General features: G+C 41.6%; 1 protein-coding gene across 2 annotated transcripts in view; it reads left to right on the top strand.

The window, feature by feature from the left end:
- EML1 (EMAP like 1) overlaps positions 1-19741 on the top strand; it is a 163912-nt gene that overhangs the window by 76102 nt on the left and 68069 nt on the right. The window contains exons 3-5 of one of the 2 annotated variants that reach the window (XM_032179898.2): positions 4900-5032; positions 15317-15373; positions 18877-19011. In XM_032179898.2, coding sequence (XP_032035789.1) covers positions 4900-5032; positions 15317-15373; positions 18877-19011 — 325 coding nt within the window. The remainder of the gene's footprint in view (positions 1-4899; positions 5033-15316; positions 15374-18876; positions 19012-19741) is intronic. The other variant, XM_032179899.2, reaches the window with a different exon arrangement.

The following is a 19741-nucleotide window of genomic DNA, read 5'->3' as shown; positions in this document are numbered from 1 at the left end:
TAAGTCTTTAATCCATCTTGAATTAATTTTTGTATAAGGTGTAAGGAAGGGATCCAGTTTCAGCTTTCTACATATGGCTAGCCAGTTTTCCCAGCACCATTTATTAAATAGGGAATCCTTTCCCCATTGCTTGTTTTTGTCAGGTTTGTCAAAGATCAGATAGTTGTAGATATGCAGCATTATTTCTGAGGGCTCTGTTCTGTTCCATTGATCTATGTCTCTGTTGTGGTACCAGTACCATGCTGTTTTGGTTACTGTAGCCTTGTAGTATAGTTTGAAGTCAGGTAGCGTGATGCCTCCAGCTTTGTTCTTTTGGCTTAGGATTGACTTGGCGATGCGGGCTCTTTTTTGGTTCCATATGAACTTTAAAGTAGTTTTTTCCAATTCTGTTTCTGTTTCTTCTTTAGAGAAAAGGACAACAATAGATTATTGTGAGATTGAATTTTGAAATTGTAACTCAAGAAAGAATGAACAACTTAGTAGTGACTCCAAAATGGCAACATAATGTCTTCTCTTAGAAGCAAGGTTTTTGTTACTGAAATTAAACCAAGTTAAATTTCCAATGTATGTTGACTCCCTTCTGTGTGTAGGCCTGGGAGCAGGTACTAGCTTCAAGGATCCTGCAGTCAATGGAGTAGACAAACTATTGGATTTAGCGTTCCAAGTGTGATGACGGTGGCCAAGGCAAGGCACTGTGGGAGCATGGAGGAGGCCCCACTTCCTTTTACATTAAAGAGAGAAGGAAGATTGGCCCTCAGCTTTAGGGACTGGAAAGTTCCAGCAAGTTAAAAATTTGGCATAATACACAATTTTGTTGTTGGTAATATTTTAAGAGCCTAAATGGAGGCAGGTTTAATTCTATGATGAACAAAATCTGCTAGCTTTTTTGTTTGTTTGATTGGAGATGGAGTATCACTTTGTTGCCCAGGCTGGAGTGCAGTGACACGATCTCGGCTCACTGCAACCTCTGCCTCCCGGGTTCAAGCGATTCTCCTGCCTCAGCATCCTTGGTAGCTGGGATTACAGGTGCATGCCACCACGCCTGGCTAATTTTTCTGTTTTTAGTAGAGACGGGGTTTCACCACATTGGCCAGGCTGGTCTCAAACTCCTGTCCTCAGGTGATCCACCTGCCTCGGCCTCCCAAAGTGCTAAGATTACAGGAGTGAGCCACCATGCCTGGCCTCTGCTAGCATTTTTAAATGAACTTTTTATTTTAGGATAGTTTTAGATTTCTAGAAAAGTTGTAAGCACAGAAGGTTCCCATAGACCCAGTACCCAGTTTCCCCTGTTATTACCGTCTTACATTAGTATGGTACATTTATCACAACTAATGGATCAATATTAATACATTATTATTAATTAATGACCATGCTGTGTTGGGATTTCCTTAGTTTGTCCCTTAAGCCCTTTTGGTTCCAGGTTCCCATGCAGGATAACGCATTATCTTTAGTTACCCTGGCTCCTCAGCCTCCTCCAGGCTGACAGTCTTCCTTCTTTTTGATGATCTTGACAGTTTTGAGGAATACCTGTTAGAGAGTTCATTGACTGTCCTTCACCTTGGCTTCGTCTGATGTTTTTCTCATGGATAGACTCAGGTTATGGGCTTTAGGGAGGCAGGCACAGAGGTAAAGTGCCATTCTCATCTTATCAGCACATCCCATCCAAGGGTGCATGCCATCAACATGGCTCATCACTGTGTTTCTTGACCTTGGCCACCTGGCCGAGGGAGTGTTGGTCAGGTCTGTCCACTGGAAAGTGACTCTCCCCCAGCTTCGTCACGTGGCTGTTAGAAGGAAGTCAGTATGTGCCAGCTACACTTAGGGAGTGGCAGATTATATTCTACCTTCTTGAGTGTGGGGTAACCACATAAATTATTCAGAATACAGCTGCATGGGGATTTGTCCGTTCTCTTCATTTATGTATTTACCCAATCATTTATTTATATATACTGTAGCATAAACTTACAGATACTCGTTGTGTACTTTGGGTTATAATCGAATACTATGTTATTTGTTTTGTGGCTCAAATTGTTCCAGCTTTGGCCTTTGGGAGCTCTTTCAGTTAGGTTCTGTGTCCGTTTGACTTGCCCCCACCAAAATAGTGTCTTTCGGTTTTGTTGTTGTTGTCTGAGCACTTCTTTACTTTCTAGCACCACAGAAGACTCCAGATTCGTGTGTTCCCTGCCCCAGCCCTACGTGCAGCCGCTTCCCCTGGAGACCTGCTTTCTTCTGCTGTAGAACGGCCTTGGAAACCAAGGTTTGGGCATCGGGTGTCATTGCTTTAGGCCCTGTCAGCAGACAGAACTCAGAAACCTGTGTTTATACTAACCTGTGTGTGTGTCTATGTATGTATTTATACTTACATATCTGCATCTGTGTTAAGGGAAACCTGAGTCCACACTGATGTCTCTACTCTAGTGGCACATGGTTCATTCCCGCCATCTCCCGTTGCTTATCCATCACCTCCTTCTCCAACAGTGAGAGACCTGCCCCTGCCATCCTCCATACTTTTATGTAATTGTTCCATCCTGGTGTTCCTGTGTAGTGGTTTCAGAATTGTTAGCCTCCACCTTTGTGGGAAGCACCCTTACTAACTAGAATACAGTGCTGATGTGCAGTTCCTGTTATATTTAGTTTTACGGTCTCTACTCATTTCCAAAATGACTTAGGTCAGCACCTTCCTGCCCCTCACTGCCTTCAGTGAGGTTGTCATATGTTTGTCATACAATCTTCATTCCATCATGGGGTTTCCCCATCTCCTAGTTGGTTTTACTTGCATACTTCAAGGTTCACTCTTGGTGTTATAAGGGTCTCTGGGCTTTGACAAGGCATCGTGTCACATATGCCCCACGACGGTATCTTACAGAATAGTTTTATCACCCTAGAAGACCTCCTGCACATCAACTATTCAGCCCTTGTCCTGCAACCTCTGACAGCCACAAATCGATTTTCTGTCTTTCATTTACCTTTACTCAAATGTCATATAAATATAATCATACAACATGGACCCTCTCAGACTTGCTGCTTTCCCTTAGCAATGTGGATTTCAATGTGGTTTGCTTCATTCCTTTTATCACCAACTCGTATTCCATTGTATGGATGAGCCAGTTTGTTTATCTGTTCACCTATGGTCGCTTCCCATTTTTGACAATTGTAAATAAAGCAGCTCTAAATATTTACATGCGGGTTTTGTGTAGACATAAGTTTTCAGATCAATTGGGTAAATACGTAGTGTCAGTACAATTACTGGATCATATGGTGAAACTATATTTAGCTTTATAAGAAACTGCCAGACTGTCTTCCACAGTGGCTGTACTATTTTTCATTCCCACCAGCAAGGAATGAGAGTTCCTGTTGATCAGCATCCTGGCCATCAATTGGTATTTTGTCTGTCTTTTTGGATTTCAGCCATTCTAATAGGTGTATAGAAGTATCTCATTATTGTTTTAATTTGCATTTCCCTAATGACAAATGATGTTGAGCATCTTTTCATATGCTTATTTGCCATCTGTATATGTCTTCTTTGGTGAAATGTCTTTTCAGATCTTTTGCCCATTTTTTTAATTGGGCTGTTTGTTTTCTTGCCGTTGAATTTGAAGAGTTCCTTTTATGTTCCTTATACAAGTCTTTTATCAGAAATGTGATGTGCAAATATTTTCTCCCAACCTATGCCTTGTATTTTAATCCTCTTAAGTTCTTTTGCAAATTTTAAAAAATGTTAACGAAGTCCAAACTATCAGTTTTTTTCTTTCATGGATTGTGCTTTTGGTATTATATCTAAAAACTCATCACCAAACCACTTTCTTCTAGAAGTTTTATAGTTTTGCATTTTAAATTTAGGTTTATGGGCCATTTTGAGTTAATTTTTCTGTAGGGTGTGAGGTTAGTGTCTAGGTTCCCTTTGTTGAAAAGATGATCTTGGCTGGGCATGGTGGCTCACACTCGTCATCCCAACACTGGGAGTCTGAGGCCAGCAGATCACCTGAGGTCAGGAGTTCGAGACCAGCCTGGCCAACATGGCGAAACCCCATCTCTACTAAAAATACAAAAATTAGCTGGGCATGGTAGCCAGCACCTGTAATCCCAGCTACTCGGGAGGCTGAGGTAGGAGAATCGCTTGAACCCAAGAGACCAGGGTGGCTGAGATTGTGCCACTGCACTCCAGCCTGAGCAACAAGAGCAAAACTCTGTCTCAAAAAAAAAAAAAAGAAAAGAAAAGATGATCCTTTCTCCAAGGAATTGCCTTCATACCTTTGTCAGTGCTGCTGGTGTTTCAAAATTCATGTCCTTTTCCTTTCTACATAGCTTATGTTCTGTAAAACAGTGGTCCCCAGCCTTTTTGGCACCAAGAAAATTGTGGAAGATGATTTTTCCACAGAAGTGGGGGTGGGTAGTGGGGATGGTTTTGGGGCGATTCAAGCATGGTACATTTATTGTGTACCTTCTTATTATTTATTGCATACCTTCTTTCTTACTATTACATTTTAATATATAATGAAATAATTATACAACTCACTATAACGTAGAATCAGTGGCAGTCCTGAGCTCGTTTTCCTGCAACCAGATAGTCCCATCTAGGGTTGATGGGAGACAGCGACAGATCATCAGGCATTAGATTCTCATAAGCAGCGCTCAACCTAGATCCCTCACATGCACAGTTCACAAGAGTTTGCACCCCTATGAGAATCTAATGTGATCTGACAGGAGGCGGAGCTCGGGTAGTAACATGAGTGATGGGTAGCAACCGTAAATACAGATGAAGAGTTGCTCACTCGCTCACTGCTCACCTCCTGCTGCTGTGTGGCCTCATCTTCCTAACAGGGGGTTGAGGACCCCTGCTGTAAAATGTTACCTTCACAAAGGGGAAGTTTCTGATATTATTTTCTGCTTTTCTTACAGCAAGACCACTGATGCAGACCCTGCCTTTAAGAACCACTGTCAACAATGGCACTGTGTTACCAAAGAAACCTACTGGCTCTCTACCGTCCCCCTCTGGGGTCAGGAAAGAAACTGCTGTGCCAGCAACCAAAAGGTGAGCCAGAAGCAGGGCCTTAGATGAACTCTAAAAGCAATTCTCTCTTAGATTCCAACATGAGTATTACTTTTTAAAATGACATTGTACAATTTCTTCTCTGAGTTAAAGCTTATAAAAGTCCAACATTTTATATGTTGCCATAACAGGAACTAGTTAAGTTTATTATTATTCTTGTTTTAGATTTACTTGTGTTGCCTTTGAAACCTCACTGGCTAAAACCACAGTGTGGTGTTTTGTATTTTTTACTTAAAGTTCTCTTTTGAAAAAACAAATGTTAGTATAACCTGGGTAAAAATAAATAGCTGTTCCCAAGTCCATACTGGGAACGTGGCAAAATTCAGATTGCCATGGCAACCTTAGATTTTTCTCTATGCAATTGGGATAAGCTCATACTTTCAAAATGTACCCAACAGTGGAGTCTAAATATTGATGTTATCTGTCACAAAGAGCACAGTTTGCTCTTAACTGTGCTATTATTTTGTAATTATCATTTAAAGATTTTTATATTTTAGGGCCAGGTGCAGTGGCTCACACCTATAATCCCAGCACTTTGGGAGGCCAAGGTGGGCGGATCACTTGAGCTCAGGAGTGTGAGACCAGCCCACCTTAACCATTTTTAAGTGTAGAGTTCAGTAGTGCTGGCCGGGCTTGGTGGCTCATGCCTGTAATTCCAGCACTTTGGGAGGCCGAGGCAGGCAGATCATCTGAGGTCAGGAGTTCGAGACCAGCCTGACCAACAGGCAAAACCCTGTCTCTACTAAAAATACAAAAATTATCTGAGCGTGGTGGCACATGCCTGTGATCCCAGCTACTTGGGAGGCTGAGGCAGGAGAATCACTTGAACCTGGAAGGCCAAGGTTGCAGTGAGTCGAGATTGTACCATTGCACCCCAGCCTGGGTGACAAGAGCAAAACTCCATCTAAAAAAAAAAAAAAAGAGTTCAGTAGTGTTAAGTATATTCACACATCTATTGTGCAACAGATCTCTAGAACTTTTTCATCAGACAAAATAGAAACTCTAGACCCTTTAAATAGTAACTCCCCCTCTACTCTCCCCACTGCCCTTGGCAGCCACCTCTCTACTTTTTGTTGCTATGATTCTGACTACATTAGGTATTTCCTAGGAGTGGGATCATCTAAGTAGTGCTTGTGTTTTTGTGACTGGCTTACTTTGTTTAGCATGATGTCCTTGACGTGCATCCATATTGTAGCATGTGACTGATTTTAAGGCTGGATAATATTGCATTGTGTGTATATATCATATTTTGCTTTTTATTTTAATTTTAGGTTCAGGGGGTGGTATGTGTGCAGGTCTGTTACAAGGGTATATTTGTGATGCTGAGGTTTGGGCTTCTATTGATCCCGTTACCCAGATAGTGAAGATAGTACCAAATAGGAAGTTTTTCAGCCCTTACTCACCTCTCTCCCACCCTCCCTTTGGAGTCCCCAGTGTCTGTTATCCCCATCTTTATCATATTTTGTTTATACATTCATCCATCAGTGGCTATTCTGTACCATTTATCTGCACATCTGTCCTTATGGCCAATACCCTACCATCTTGATTACTATTGCTTTTTAGTATGTTTTAAAATCAGGAAATGAGAGGCCCCCAACTGTATTCTTCTTTTTCATGATTGTTTTGGCTATTTAGGGTCCCTTGATATTCCATATGAATTTTAGGATAGTTTTTTTCTATTTCTGCAAGAAATGCTATTGGAATTTTGATAGAGATTGCATTAAATCTGCATATCACTTTGAGTAGTATGGACATTTTAGCAATATTAGCATAAACATAGGATATCTTTTTCTTTTTTTGTATTTTCTTTTAGCAAAGTTTTGTAGTTCTCAGTGTATAAGTCTTCTAACTCCTTGGTTAAAGTTATTCCTAAGTATTTTATCCTTTTTGATGCTTCAGTAAATAGAATTAATTTCTTAACTTCCTTTTCAGCTTGGTCATTGTTATTATATAGAAATGCATCTGATTTTTGTGTGTTGGTTTTGTATCCTGAAACTTTGTTGAAATTATGTATTAGTCCTCACAGTTTTTTTTCTGGAATCTTTAGGGTTTTCTAAATACAAGATTCTGTCATCTGTAGACAGATAGTTTTACTTTGGATCCTTTCCTGTTTGGATGCCTTTCATTTCTTTCTCTTGTCTGATTGCTCTGGGTAGGACTTTGAGTACTATGTTGAATAATAGTGGCAAGAGTGGGTATCTTGCCTTCTTCCTGAATTTAGAGGAAAAGCTTTCAGTCTTTTACCATTGAGTATTATTTGAGCTATGGCCACTCAAATATGGTGTTTATTACATTGAGGTAGTTTCCTTCTATTCCTAGTTTGTTGTGTTTTTTATCATGAAAGGGTGTTGAATTTTGTCAAATGCTTTTTCTGCATCAATTGAAATGATCATGTGGTTTTTGTCCTTCATTCTGTGAATATTGTATCACATTGATTGATTTTTATGTGTTGAATCATTCTTGCATTCCAAATATAAATCCCAATTTGTCATGGTATATAATCCATTTAATGTGCTGTTGTTTTCAGTTTACTAGTATTTTGTTGAGGATTTTTTCATCAACATTCATCAGGGATATTGGTCTATAGTTTTCTTTTCTTGTGTCTTTGTCTGGTTTTGGTATTAGAATAATGCTGGCCTCATGCAATGATTTGGAAATGTTCCCTCCTCCTCAATTCTTTGGAAGAGTTTAAGGAGGATTGGAATTTATCCTTTTTTATTTTTTTATTATTTTTTTAAATTTTATTATTATACTTTAAGTTTTAGGGTACATGTGCACAGTGTGCAGGTTTGTTACATATGTATACATGTGCCATGTTGGTGTGCTGCACCCATTAACTCATCATTTAGCATTAGGTATATCTCCTAATGCTATCCCTCCCCCCTCCTCCCACCCCACAACAGTCCCCGGAGTGTGATGTTCCCCTTCCTGTGTCCATGAGTTCTCATTGTTCAATTCCCACCTATGAGTGAGAACATGCGGTGTTGGTTTTTTGTCCTTGCGATAGTTTACTGAGAATGATAGTTTCCAGCTTCATCCATGTCCCTACAAAGGACATGAACTCATCATTTTTTATGGCTGCATAGTATTCCATGGTGTATATGTGCCACATTTTCTTAATCCATTCTATCGTTGTTGGATATTCGGGTTGGTTCCAAGTCTTTGCTATTGTGAACAGTGCCTCTATAAACATATGTGTGCATGTGTCTTTATAGCAGCATGATTTATAATCCTTTGGGTGTATACCCAGTAATGGGATGGCTGGTCAAATGGTGTTTCTAGTTCTAGATCCCTGAGGAATTGCCACACTGACTTCCACAATGGTTGAACTAGTTTACAGTCCCACCAACAGTCTAAAAGTGTTCCTATTTCTCCACATCCTCTCCAGCACCTGTTGTTTCCTGAATTTTTAATGATGGCCATTCTAACTGGTGTGAGATGGTATCTCATTGTGGTTTTGATTTGCATTTCTCTGATGGCCAGTGATGATGAGCATTTTTTCATGTGTTTTTTGGCTGCATAAATGTCTTCTTTTGAGAAGTGTCTGTTTATATCCTTCGCCCACTTTTTGATGGGGTTGTTTGTTTTTTTCTTGTAAATTTGTTTGAGTTCATTGTAGATTCTGGATATTAGCCCTTTGTCAGATGAGTAGGTTGCAAAAATTTTCTCCCATTCTGTAGGTTGCCTTTTCACTCTGATGGTAGTTTCTTTTGCTGTGCAGGGAATTTATCCTTTTTTAAATATTTGATAGAATTATCCACTGAAGCCATGGGGTCCTGGGCTTTTCTTTGTTGGGAGGTTTTTGATTACTGCTTCAATCTCCTTACTAGTTCTAGGTCTGTTCATATTTTTTGCTTCTTTATGATTCAGTCCTGGTCGGCTGTGTGTTTCTAGGACTTACTCATTTGCTCTAGGTCACCCAATTTGCTGGCATATGCTTGTTCACAGTGGTCTCTTATAGTCCTTCTCATTTTTGTTATATCAGTTGTAATGTCCTTTCATTTCTAATTTTAGTTATTTAAATTTTCTCTCTTTCTTTGTTAGTCTAGCTAAGGGTTTTTCAATTTTGTTGATCTTTTAAAAAAAAAACAATTCTTGGTTTTGTTGATTTTTTTCCTAATGTTTTTCTATTATCCACTTCATTTATCTCTGCTCTAATCTTTATTATTTCCTTCGTTCTGCCAACTTTTGGTTTTACCTTCTTTTTCTAGTTCCTTGAAGTGTAAAGTTAGGAGGCTGATGTGAGATCTGTCTTCTTTTTATGAAAACTTTGATCACTATAGACTTCCCTCTTCATACCCCTTTCACTGCCTCCTGTAAGTTTTGGTATGTTGTGTTTTCATATGTCTCCAGATATTTTTAAAATTTCTTTGTGATTTCTTCTTTGACCATTGATTGTTTAAGAGTGAGTTGTTTAATTTAAAGATTGACTTTTTATTGTAGCAAATACATGTATGCCTCATTTTATTGTGTCTGGCTTTATTGTGCTTTACAGATACATTTTTTTTACAAATTGGTGGTGGTGGCAACCCTGTGTTGAGTAAATCTATCAGCATCGTTTTTCCAACATGTACCCACTTCATGTCACATTTTGGTAATTCTCGCAACGTTACAACTTTTCTGTTATCATTATGTCTGGTGTGGTGATCAGTGATCTTTGGTGTTAATACTGTAATTGTTTTGGGGCACCAAAAACAGCACCCATAGAAGGTGGCAAACTTAATCCATAAATGTGGTTTGTGTCCTGACTCCTCTGCCCATTGTTTCCCCATCTCTTTCCCTCTCCATCAGCCTCCCTTTTCCTGAGACACAACAATATTGAAATAAGGCCATTTAATAACCCTATAATGGCCTCTAAGTGTTCAAGTGAAGGAAGAGTCATACATTTTTCGCTTTAAATCAAAAGCTAGACATGATTCGGCTTAATGAGGAAGGCATGTCAAAAGCCAGGATAGACCATCATGTGGTGTAGCTGTTTGTCTTCTCCAGATTTCATGTTGAAGTGTGATCCCCAGTGTTGGAGATGGGCCTGGGAGGAGGTGTTTGGTTCATCAGGGTAGATCCCTCATGAACGTAGTGGTGCTGTCTTCACAATAAGTGAGTTCTTGCTCTGAGTTCACTCAAGGTCTGGTTGTTTAAAAGAGCGTGGCACCTCTCCCCACTTGCTCCCTCTCTTGCCAAAGGACGTGCCTGCTCCTGTCTTGTCTTCTGCCATGATTGAAAACTCCCTGAGGCCGCACCAGAAGCTGAGCAGATGCCGTGCCATGCTTCCTGGACAGCCTGCAGAACTGTGAGGCAATTAAACCTCTTTTCTTTATAAATTACCCAGCCTCGGGCATTCCTTTATAGCTGCACAAAACGGACTCATGCAGGCCTGTTGTGCCAAATGGTTAGCCAAGTTGTAGATGCAAAGAAAAAGTTCTTGAAGGAAATTCGAAGTGCTACTCCAGTGAACACGTGAATGATAAAAGAAAAAGCAACATCCTTATTCCTGATAGGGAGAAAGTTTGGTCAGAATCAAAGATCATACCAGGCACAACATTCCCTTAAGCCAAAGCCTAATACAGAGCAAGGCCTTAACTCTCTTCAATTTTCTGAAATCTGAGAGGTGAAGAAGCTGTAGAAGAAAAGATTGAAGCCAGCAGAGGTTGGCTCATGAGGTGTAAGGGAAGATGCCATCTCCATAACATAAAAGTGCAAGGTAAAGCAGCAAGTGCTATTGTAGAAGCTGCTATAGGTTATGCAGAAGACCTAGCTAGCTAAGATAACTGGTGAAAGCAGCTACACTAAACAACACATTTTCAATGTAGACGAAACTGCCTTATATTGGAGGAAGGTGCCATCTAAGACTTTTATATGAGAAGTCAGTACCTGGCTTCAAAGCTTCAAAGGACGGACTGACTCTTGTTAGGGCCTGATATGGCTGGTGACTTTAAATTGGAGCCAGTGTTCATTTATCATTCCAAAAATCCTAGGGCCCTTAAGAATGATGCTAAATCCCCTCTGTCTGTGCTCTATAAATGGAAGAAAACCTAGATGACAGCACATCTGTTCTAGCAATATGATGTACTGAATATTTTTAGCCCATTGTTGAGGCCTACTGCTTGGAAGAAAAAGCTTCCTTGTCAAATATTACCATTCATTTATAGTGTACCTAGTCACCCAGCAGCTCTGATGGAGCGGTACAAGGAAATTAATGTTTTTATGCCAGCTCACACAACACGCATTCTGCAGCGCTTGGATCTAGGAGTAATTTCAACTGTCAAGTTTTATTATTTAGGAAATACATTTTTTTCTTTTCTTTTTTTTTTTTTCTTTTGAGACAGTCTTGCTCTGTCGCCCAGGCTGGAGTGGAGTGGCGCGATTTTGGCTCACTGCAACCTCCGCCTCCCGGGTTCAAGTGATTCTCCTGCCTCAGCCTCCCAAGTAGCTGGGATTACAGGCACCCACCACCATACCCAGCTAATTTTTTTGTATTTTTAGTAGAGACAGGGTTTTGCCATGTTGGCCAGGATGATCTTGATCTCTTGACCTCATGATCCGCTCTCCTCAGCCTCTCAAAGTGCTAGGATTACAGGCGTGAGCCATCGCACCTGGCAAGGCTATTGCTGCCATTCATAGTGATTCCTCTAATAGATCTGGGCAATGTCAATTGAAAACCTTCTAGAAAGGATTCAACATTCTAAATGCCTTTAAGAACATTTGTGGGGCTAAGCACAGTGGCTCACACCTGTAATCCCAGCACTTTGGGAAGTCGAGGCAGGAGGATCACTTGAGGCCAGGAGTTTGAGACTGCAGTGAGCCATGATTGTGCTACTGCACTCCAGCCTGGGCAACAGAGCGAGACCCTGTCTCAAAGGAAAAAAAAAAAAGAACATTTATGATTCATGGGAGGAGGCCAAAATCTCAACATGAACGGAGAAGTTTGGAAGAAGATGATTTCAGCCCTCGTGGATGACTCTGAGGCAATTCAAGACTTCACTGGAGAAAGTCACTGCAAATGTGGTAGAAATAGCAAGAGAACTAGAATTCGAAATGCAGCCTGAGGATAGGACTGAGTTGCTACAATCTCCTGATAAAACTTTAATGGGAGAGGAATTACTGCCAAAATAGTAGTTTCTTGCGATGGGATCTACTCTGAGAGAAGATGCTGTGAACACTGTTGAAATGACAATAAAGGGTTTAGAGTAGCATACAAACCCTGATGAAGCAGTGGCAGGGTCATGTGGCTGGAGCGTGGGGAACGTGGCCCGGGCTGTCTGGCTCCAAAGCCTGTGCGCCTTCCATTGTGCTCGGCTGCTTCCCGCACAGATTTCCAGGTCAGCCCTGACATCTGCTCAGGAAAAACGCTTGATGTAATGACTGCTTGCAAATCATCCTTCTTTTATGCCCCATCCTGTCTGTGTACTATTTGTGGGAGCGGGAGCAGCAGTCAGGAGTGAAGGTGACTCTCAGCAGAGATTTCTCAGATTGCAGGTCTGATGTTGACAAGGGGATGCCGGGGCCAAACACCAAGTGAAGAAACAAGTCCTGGCTATGAACAGAGGCCTGGGTCTTACACCCCCACATTTCAGCCACATATGAAAGGACTCCTGGGTGGCCATTACTCTCAGCAATTTTATCTTAGGAAAGAAGGGAGGGAGGAAGGGAGCAAGACAGGAAGGAACAAATAAACACGTGAAAAATTATAATTAGTAGCCATCATGTTATATCTAAGTGTGTACGTTTGTATACTAGCATTTAAATGGTAACCCTCCTCCCGGAAACATTCTAAGGCCTCTGTAGGCTTTTCCTTATAATTTACAGAATATCCATTTGATTACTAATAAGCTATTGTCAGCATATAGCTGCCAACTAGAAATACATATTTTTCTAGACTGAGTGTCCAAGACTCTGGATTTTGAGTGAAAGTGTAGTGATTCATGTATTTTGGTTCGTTTCTGGAGTTTATGGGCTTCGGTGGATGGGGGTTCCCTTCCATTTGGAAGCTGGAGATAAGAACAGTAGCATCTAATTGCTACTCCGTGGTAAAGTTCCTATAGATCTCTCATTAGGAGAGAATTTCGAAAACAGAAAGAAGTAGGCTGGGCATTCTGAATATTAGGATTAAAATAACTTCCAAGTCATTTCAAATATGTTTACAATCAGGTAGGAATTTTTCTGTAATCAGAGTTCCAAATTAAATGAGTCGGGGCATCTGTGGTGTGTGGATGGGTATATGTTTGTTTTCTTTTCTCTGGGGGTTTTTCAGCCTGGTGCTTAAGAACAAAATCCCCTTTGGAAATAGTCCAGTGCCCAGCAGTTGTGCTTTGTGTTGCCAATTAAGACTTCGATTGAGGGCTTGATTTGGAATCCTTGGGAAAAGCTTTGTTTCCATTAGGCAAAGGAAAAAAGGCAGAAAATCCAGGGAAGGCATTGTAGGTCATACCTTGCTCAGTGGGGATGCAGAGGCTGACAATGGAGTAACATTTCTACTGGCTCAAGAAAGAGACGATCACTGTTCTCTGGGCTCATAAGTAGAGGATGACAATAGGCCAAGCTATGTGAACAGAGATCACAAGAACAAAACTGGTACAAAAAGCGTTATTTAAAAAATGCTCTGTGACAAATGTGAGATAGACTGGTAAATATCTCTTGCTTCCAAACAAACAGCCAATAGTCCTTTGGAAAAATAGTTCCACTTGTTAGAAGCACAGCATTTATAATTACACTGAAGTCAGTGCTGGGTACATAGCGTGATTTGAAGAATAGAAAGCCAAAATCTGGCTTCAGTTGATTTTTAAGAATTATTTCTAATCTATTTCTCTATTATTCCGATCCATTGAAACGTAGGTGATAAATCCATGTTTGAGTCTGTTCTCAGTAGCAAAATAGAGGTGGAAGTATTGTCCCGTTGAACAAAGGAAGACCCGCTTGACCTGTCCCGTTATCAGAAGTGATATGGTTCTCCCTACTAGCTTGAGTAGTTGACTTTGTATTGTAGAAAGAAAGACTTATGTATATAGAATTCTCTAAGATTCTCCCAGACCACTAGCCTTCCTGAAAAATGACTTGGAGTTTGCCAAAGATCAGTTTTTAGACAGTGAAAAATATGAGCATTTGTTAATTTAATTACTGAAGTGCGTTGTCTCAGTCTGTCAGAATTATCTCGTAATTTGAGGGACAAAAGCCAGGTGGGTCCTGGTCCCTTGTGGACCCTCCAGCACTCAGCATAGCGCACAGTGGATGGTCAATGCCTAGTAAGTGTATGTTGAGCAAATCACTTCTTTTATCCAGTGTTAGTCGCCCCAGCTGTCAGGACAAATGAAATCATCAGAAAATCTCTGGTCACACATAAGAGCTGCCTGTCAGATTTCTGTTTTGGTTGTAAAAGTTTGGGATACTTTTGCAAAATTTTGGAAAACCAATTTTTGATTCCCAATCACATGATGAAAGAAAACCTAATTGTAGCTTCTTATGCTTAGAATTTTTATTAACCATAAGAAGAAAGACCATCTGTTTTTCTTATGGTCACCAGTCTCCCTGCAGAAATTTTATTATGTCTAAAGTGTTAATTGGCACAAATTGTTGAATGCATATGTAATGTAATATAAAGAACCATTTATTTTCATAACTTAGAAGGTTGCAGGTTTGGGTGTGCGGGCAGAGAGCAGAAGGGAAAACAAAATAAGTGGTGATGTCTGTGCATTTCTACACAAAAAATACTTGCCTTAAGCACTAAAAAATATACTGCATTATTGCACAGTCTCTCACAAGCCAGTACTTCTACCACTTTCAAAATAAAGAGCATTATTTTTCACTTGCCGTCCAGAGAGAACATAGCTTCTTTGATATTCCCTGCTGGTTATTTGAGGAGGCTTCCTGCAGTGAGTGTACAGTATTGCTCTCTGTGGCTGCCCTTGTTACTGCAAATGTCTTGTCTTTAAGCTTTATTTTCTGTCCTTCACTTTGAGTCCTAGTAAATCCTCTTTAATTCATAAGAGCCCTTGGCTCTCAAAAGGAAATGTCTTGTTTTTTATTCTACGTCTGGGACAACAGTAAGATTTTTTTTTTTAAGTTTAACATTTTAATGCAAATGTGGGAATGACAAATATCTTGGAAGGGTTGTGATGGATTATATCCATGTCTATATATGCGAACCAAACTGTCTTTCGATTTTGATGGGTGCGTCCTGCAATTTACTGAAGCTTATCAAAATATTTTTCCACGCTTTTATTAATTGCACTCACGTTTTTTCTGCTTTGTTTCTGTGCCTCTTATACGTAGATTAAACAGATCTGTGAGTCTTCTCAATGCTTGCAAACTGAATAGATCGACACCAAGGTGAGGGGAACTTAGATTTGCTTTGTCACCATAGCTGTTCCTTCCATTGTTTCCATCTCTGTTTTAACATAGTAGCTTCAAGGTCTTGTCCAGTGCCTACCATTCATCAAGTCGTCAATCATGTAACTATATTAATCATTGACATTTATTGTTTTTTTTTTAGATGCTCAACTGGTCCTCCAAAACTAGTATACTTTGGCGGTTCATAAATTGCAGATGGTGTTAATTAGGGGCCTAATAGAACACAGGGTTGAAGTCACCAGCCCCGCCACTTGCTGTAACCCCAGACAAGTTGCTTCACACTCCTGAATTTGGTTCTTCATCTGTAAAGTGAGGATAATGATATTGCTGCAGGAGATTTGTGAGGTTTGAGTTAAATAATACAGTATATGTAAAAGTCCAGAGTACTCCTTAAATGTTAACCGTGGCTGCTGCTGCAGTTTTCATCACTGGCACCCCCATGAACTCTTCCAGCCACCAGGTTGAGTGTTAATTATTAGAAATTCAGTTAGTGTTTGCTGTAATTGATGAACAGTTGTGGTTTTTCAGCTCTTTAAGGGTGTTTTATACAGTTCTTTAAGTTGCTATGAACTTGCCATGAACTCCCACAAGGACGCCCCAGAGGCCGTGCTCTGGGCTCTTCTTGTGGCTGCAAAATCTCCCAGGGCCCCGGCAGCTGGTCGGGGCAAAGTGTGCATCAGAGCCTTGTACTAAAGACTGGGCGGAGAATAATCCTGCTAAGTCAAATTAGCTTGGTGTTTGTCATCATGGGAACATCTTGAACTTGAAGCACAAAGGCTCCTGTAATTTTTAGACTTTAATCCCAAATTTCAGAAATGTAATGCTCTCTTAAAATCTGTAATTTCCTTGTCCCCAAATTGAGCATTCTAAAAACGCACATTTTGACCTTAAGGCACACCCTGCTGATTGCAGTTGTAAGATTCTGGCACTGTCCACTCAAGGGTTCCCCAGTTACCAAAAAGACTATGTGGAAAGTGTATTCAGATAATCACCCTGAGAGTGAGGTGATTTTTCAAAGCCAACATACCATGTGGGTTTTTAAAAACCTGCTCGGAGATTACTAACAGCCACTGGAAGTTGCAAAGGAAGGAGGACTGAAAGTTGGGCTAAGGAGGGTGTATAGACAGAGGAGACAGAGAGGGGAAGGAAGGCAGAGAGGAGAGAGTCACTGGCTACTAAAAAGGAGAGTGGCCAGCACCAGGCAGGAGCTGCCTAGATGGGAGGCTTGTCATTTACTTATGAGGAGGGGGGACATTGAGCTTCAGTGCAGGAGCAGGGGTCTTGCTGTGTTAAGTTCCTCAGCTCCTGCGTGCTCCTTGTTGAGATCTGGTCCCCGTGCACCCTTCACTGAAGCTGTGCCCACTGGAGCCACCTGAGACTCCCCACTTCCCAGGGCTCACCCCCTCCTCTGTGCAGCACCAGCACATTTACCTAATCCTGCACTAGCCTCTGCCCACCACTCCTTCTCTCCTGGTGTCGCTGCTACCTCTGACTCCTGCGGTAGCTTCTCAGCCCACGTCTTTAAACATTAGTTTCCCTGGGGCTCTTCTGTCCTTGGTCACCTCCTCCCTCGGTGATTTCCTCTGCATCCGTGGCTCAGCACCCGCCAGATGGACAGGGCCTGTCCTGAGCTATCTCGTGTGTTGCAGGCTTGTATTCTCACCCACCCACACCTCCAGCTCCAAGTGTCAAGACCAGAACCACCCAAGTCTGTGCCTGTTCCCAGAGCCCTGGCCCTAGGACAGCCTCCTGCCTGCCCCTCCCCTCCTTATTTTTTGCTTACAGAGCAGGTGCTGCATTAAAGCAGTTTGTGTCTCTTCTGGTGACAGGGTCAGTGTGTGATATTTCCATTTATTTCATCCTTTCATTTAATAAATGTGTACCAAACTTTTGAATGAGGCTCTGCAAAGCATACGAAAATGATAAATGAGATAAGATCTCAAGAAATGCGTGGACTAATGATGAAGATTTTTAAGTATGTACAGAGATACCTATACTAGAGTTATGTGCTCTTAGTGAGTTTGGGTTGGTGTAACAAAGTTCATAGACTGGGAAGCTTATAAACAGCAGAAATGTATGTCTCACCATCCTGGAGGCTGGAAGTCCGAGACCGGGGTAGCCAGCATGGTCAGGTTCTGACGAGGGCTGTCTTCCAGGATGCAGGTGGCTGTCTTCTCACACGGTGGAAAAGGGTATGAGAGCTCTCTGGGCCTCTTCCATAAGGGCACTAATTCCACTCATGAGGGCTCCACCCTGCTGACCTCATCACCTCCCAAAGGCCCCACCCCCTAACACCATCACATTGAGGGTTAGGGTTTCCACACATGAATTTGGGGGATACAGACAGTCCATAGTGTGCTCTAAGAGGGGAACAATCAGCCTCCACTCCATACCTGGGCTCTGGTTTACCCCTCATACCTGCAAATCCCCAGTGTATAGGGGATCCCTTCTGTTAGAGCAGGCTCTTTCCATCTGTGTCATAACAACACATTCTAGCCATTCATTTGATCTTTCCCGGAATTTCGCAGTCTTCGGGAAGACTTCCCCAGGCTGCCTTCCCAGGCCTCTGAGCACTCTAGTCCCTCTTGTCCTACGAATGAAGTTGGCCACTTACATGGACACCACCTCCAAACAAAGGCATTGTACACAGGGTGGAACATTTCTGTCATTACTCGTGGCATCCTGTTAGCATTTGTCCCACGCCTGCCTTTAGGCCAGATTTCTTCAACATCAGCACTATTGACGTCTGGGGCCAGGTGATACTTTGTGGAGGGAGCCATCCCGGGCCGTGTAGGATTTCTAGCAGCACCCCAGGCCTCCACCCACTACATGCCAGTAGCAGTCCATCCCCAGCTGTGGCAACAGAAGGATGTCTCCAGACATTGCCAGATGTCTTGGGGGCACCATCCCCCCGGGTTGCACACCACCATCTGGACCAAGCTTGTCCAACCCGTGGGCCCATGGGCTGTGTGTGGCTCAGGACAGCTTTGAATGTGGCCCAACACAAATTTGTAAACTTTGTTAATACTCTGTTTTTTTTGCAATTTTTTTTTTGTTTAATTCGTCAGCTGTCGTTAGCATTAGTGTATTTTATGAGTGGCCCAAGACAATTCTTCTTCTTCCAATGTGGCCCAGGGAAACCAAAAGATTGGACATCCCTAGAGAGCGAAGCCTACTCAAGGGCAGGATTCCTCCCTGGAAGCCCCTGGAGTACCCTCACACGGTACTGTTGAAGCCTTAATGCCTCAGTTTCCTCCATGACTGTGAACTGTGCTAGTGGTCTCAGTTACAAAGGCAGAGAGAGAGCAGAGGTGTTATTCCATGTGACACTCTGAAAAGCTTTTTGATCTCCGTCGCTCGCTAGGCCTGTCTTTTGAATATCCATGTGAAAGTATGACGTTCTATGTATATATTTGTATGCTTAGCAATAAAATAAAATCACGATACCAAGGAGTTCACTGTCACTTCCATTCCACCCTTAGTAACATCAAGAGGACCAGCTCTTCTGAACGAGTGTCTCCTGGGGGTCGAAGGGAAAGCAATGGGGATTCCAAAGGAAACCGGAATCGCACAGGCTCTACCAGCAGCTCTTCCAGTGGCAAAAAGAACAGTGAAAGGTAAGGACGTCTTATCTCTCGGTTCCTGCTGTTGAGGTATTTTAGTACCACTTGTCCCCAGAGAGGAGTCGGAAGATCCCGTCATATTCCAACAAGCTAGGAGCACTCTTGGAGAAGAAGACCTTCTCCTCAGATATTTGTAGGCACTAACAGCCATTTGAGCGCAGCTGCCAGGCACAGTGCACACAAACTACTGTCCAGGTGGAAAAACTGTCACTCAGATTCCCAGCACTCTCATGTAGACATAAGTAGTTCCTGAGAATTTCTTAGTACCAAGTACCTGGAACTGGGGAAGCCGTTCTGAATTTCTACCTGAGCACCTTCTATTTCTAGTACACTCTCCTGACCTTTTCAAGTTCATTTTAATGGACTGCTTTAAGTTTGTCAGCAGTATTTTCTGAGACACAGTGGCTGAAAAGTTGTAATTTTATGATTTATCAGAGGCTATGTTTAATATTGATGCTAACACCAGAAATGTGAACCATTTTTCTTTATGGTTTCATGAAATACGTGGACTCCAAATTTTGAGTTTTTCTATGAGGTTAGTTTGTAATGGATTATGATAAGTATCAGTGAAACTAATAGTAACATTTTATTCCTGCATGCTGCTTTTTGGCATTTTAGCAGCTTGTTTTGTGTCTATATATTTATATCTATATAATATACTTTGTAAAGAAAATCCAGTTTCTCTATGTATTTTTACCTAACATTGTACTTTGTTCTCACTTTT

Source organism: Hylobates moloch, unplaced genomic scaffold (assembly GCF_009828535.3).
Source record: "Hylobates moloch isolate HMO894 unplaced genomic scaffold, HMol_V3 SCAFFOLD_16, whole genome shotgun sequence".
In the NCBI taxonomy this organism is placed as follows: Eukaryota; Metazoa; Chordata; class Mammalia; order Primates; family Hylobatidae; genus Hylobates; species Hylobates moloch.
The sequence above is the reverse complement of the archived record's forward strand: the minus strand, read 5'-3'. Positions and strand labels throughout refer to the sequence as shown.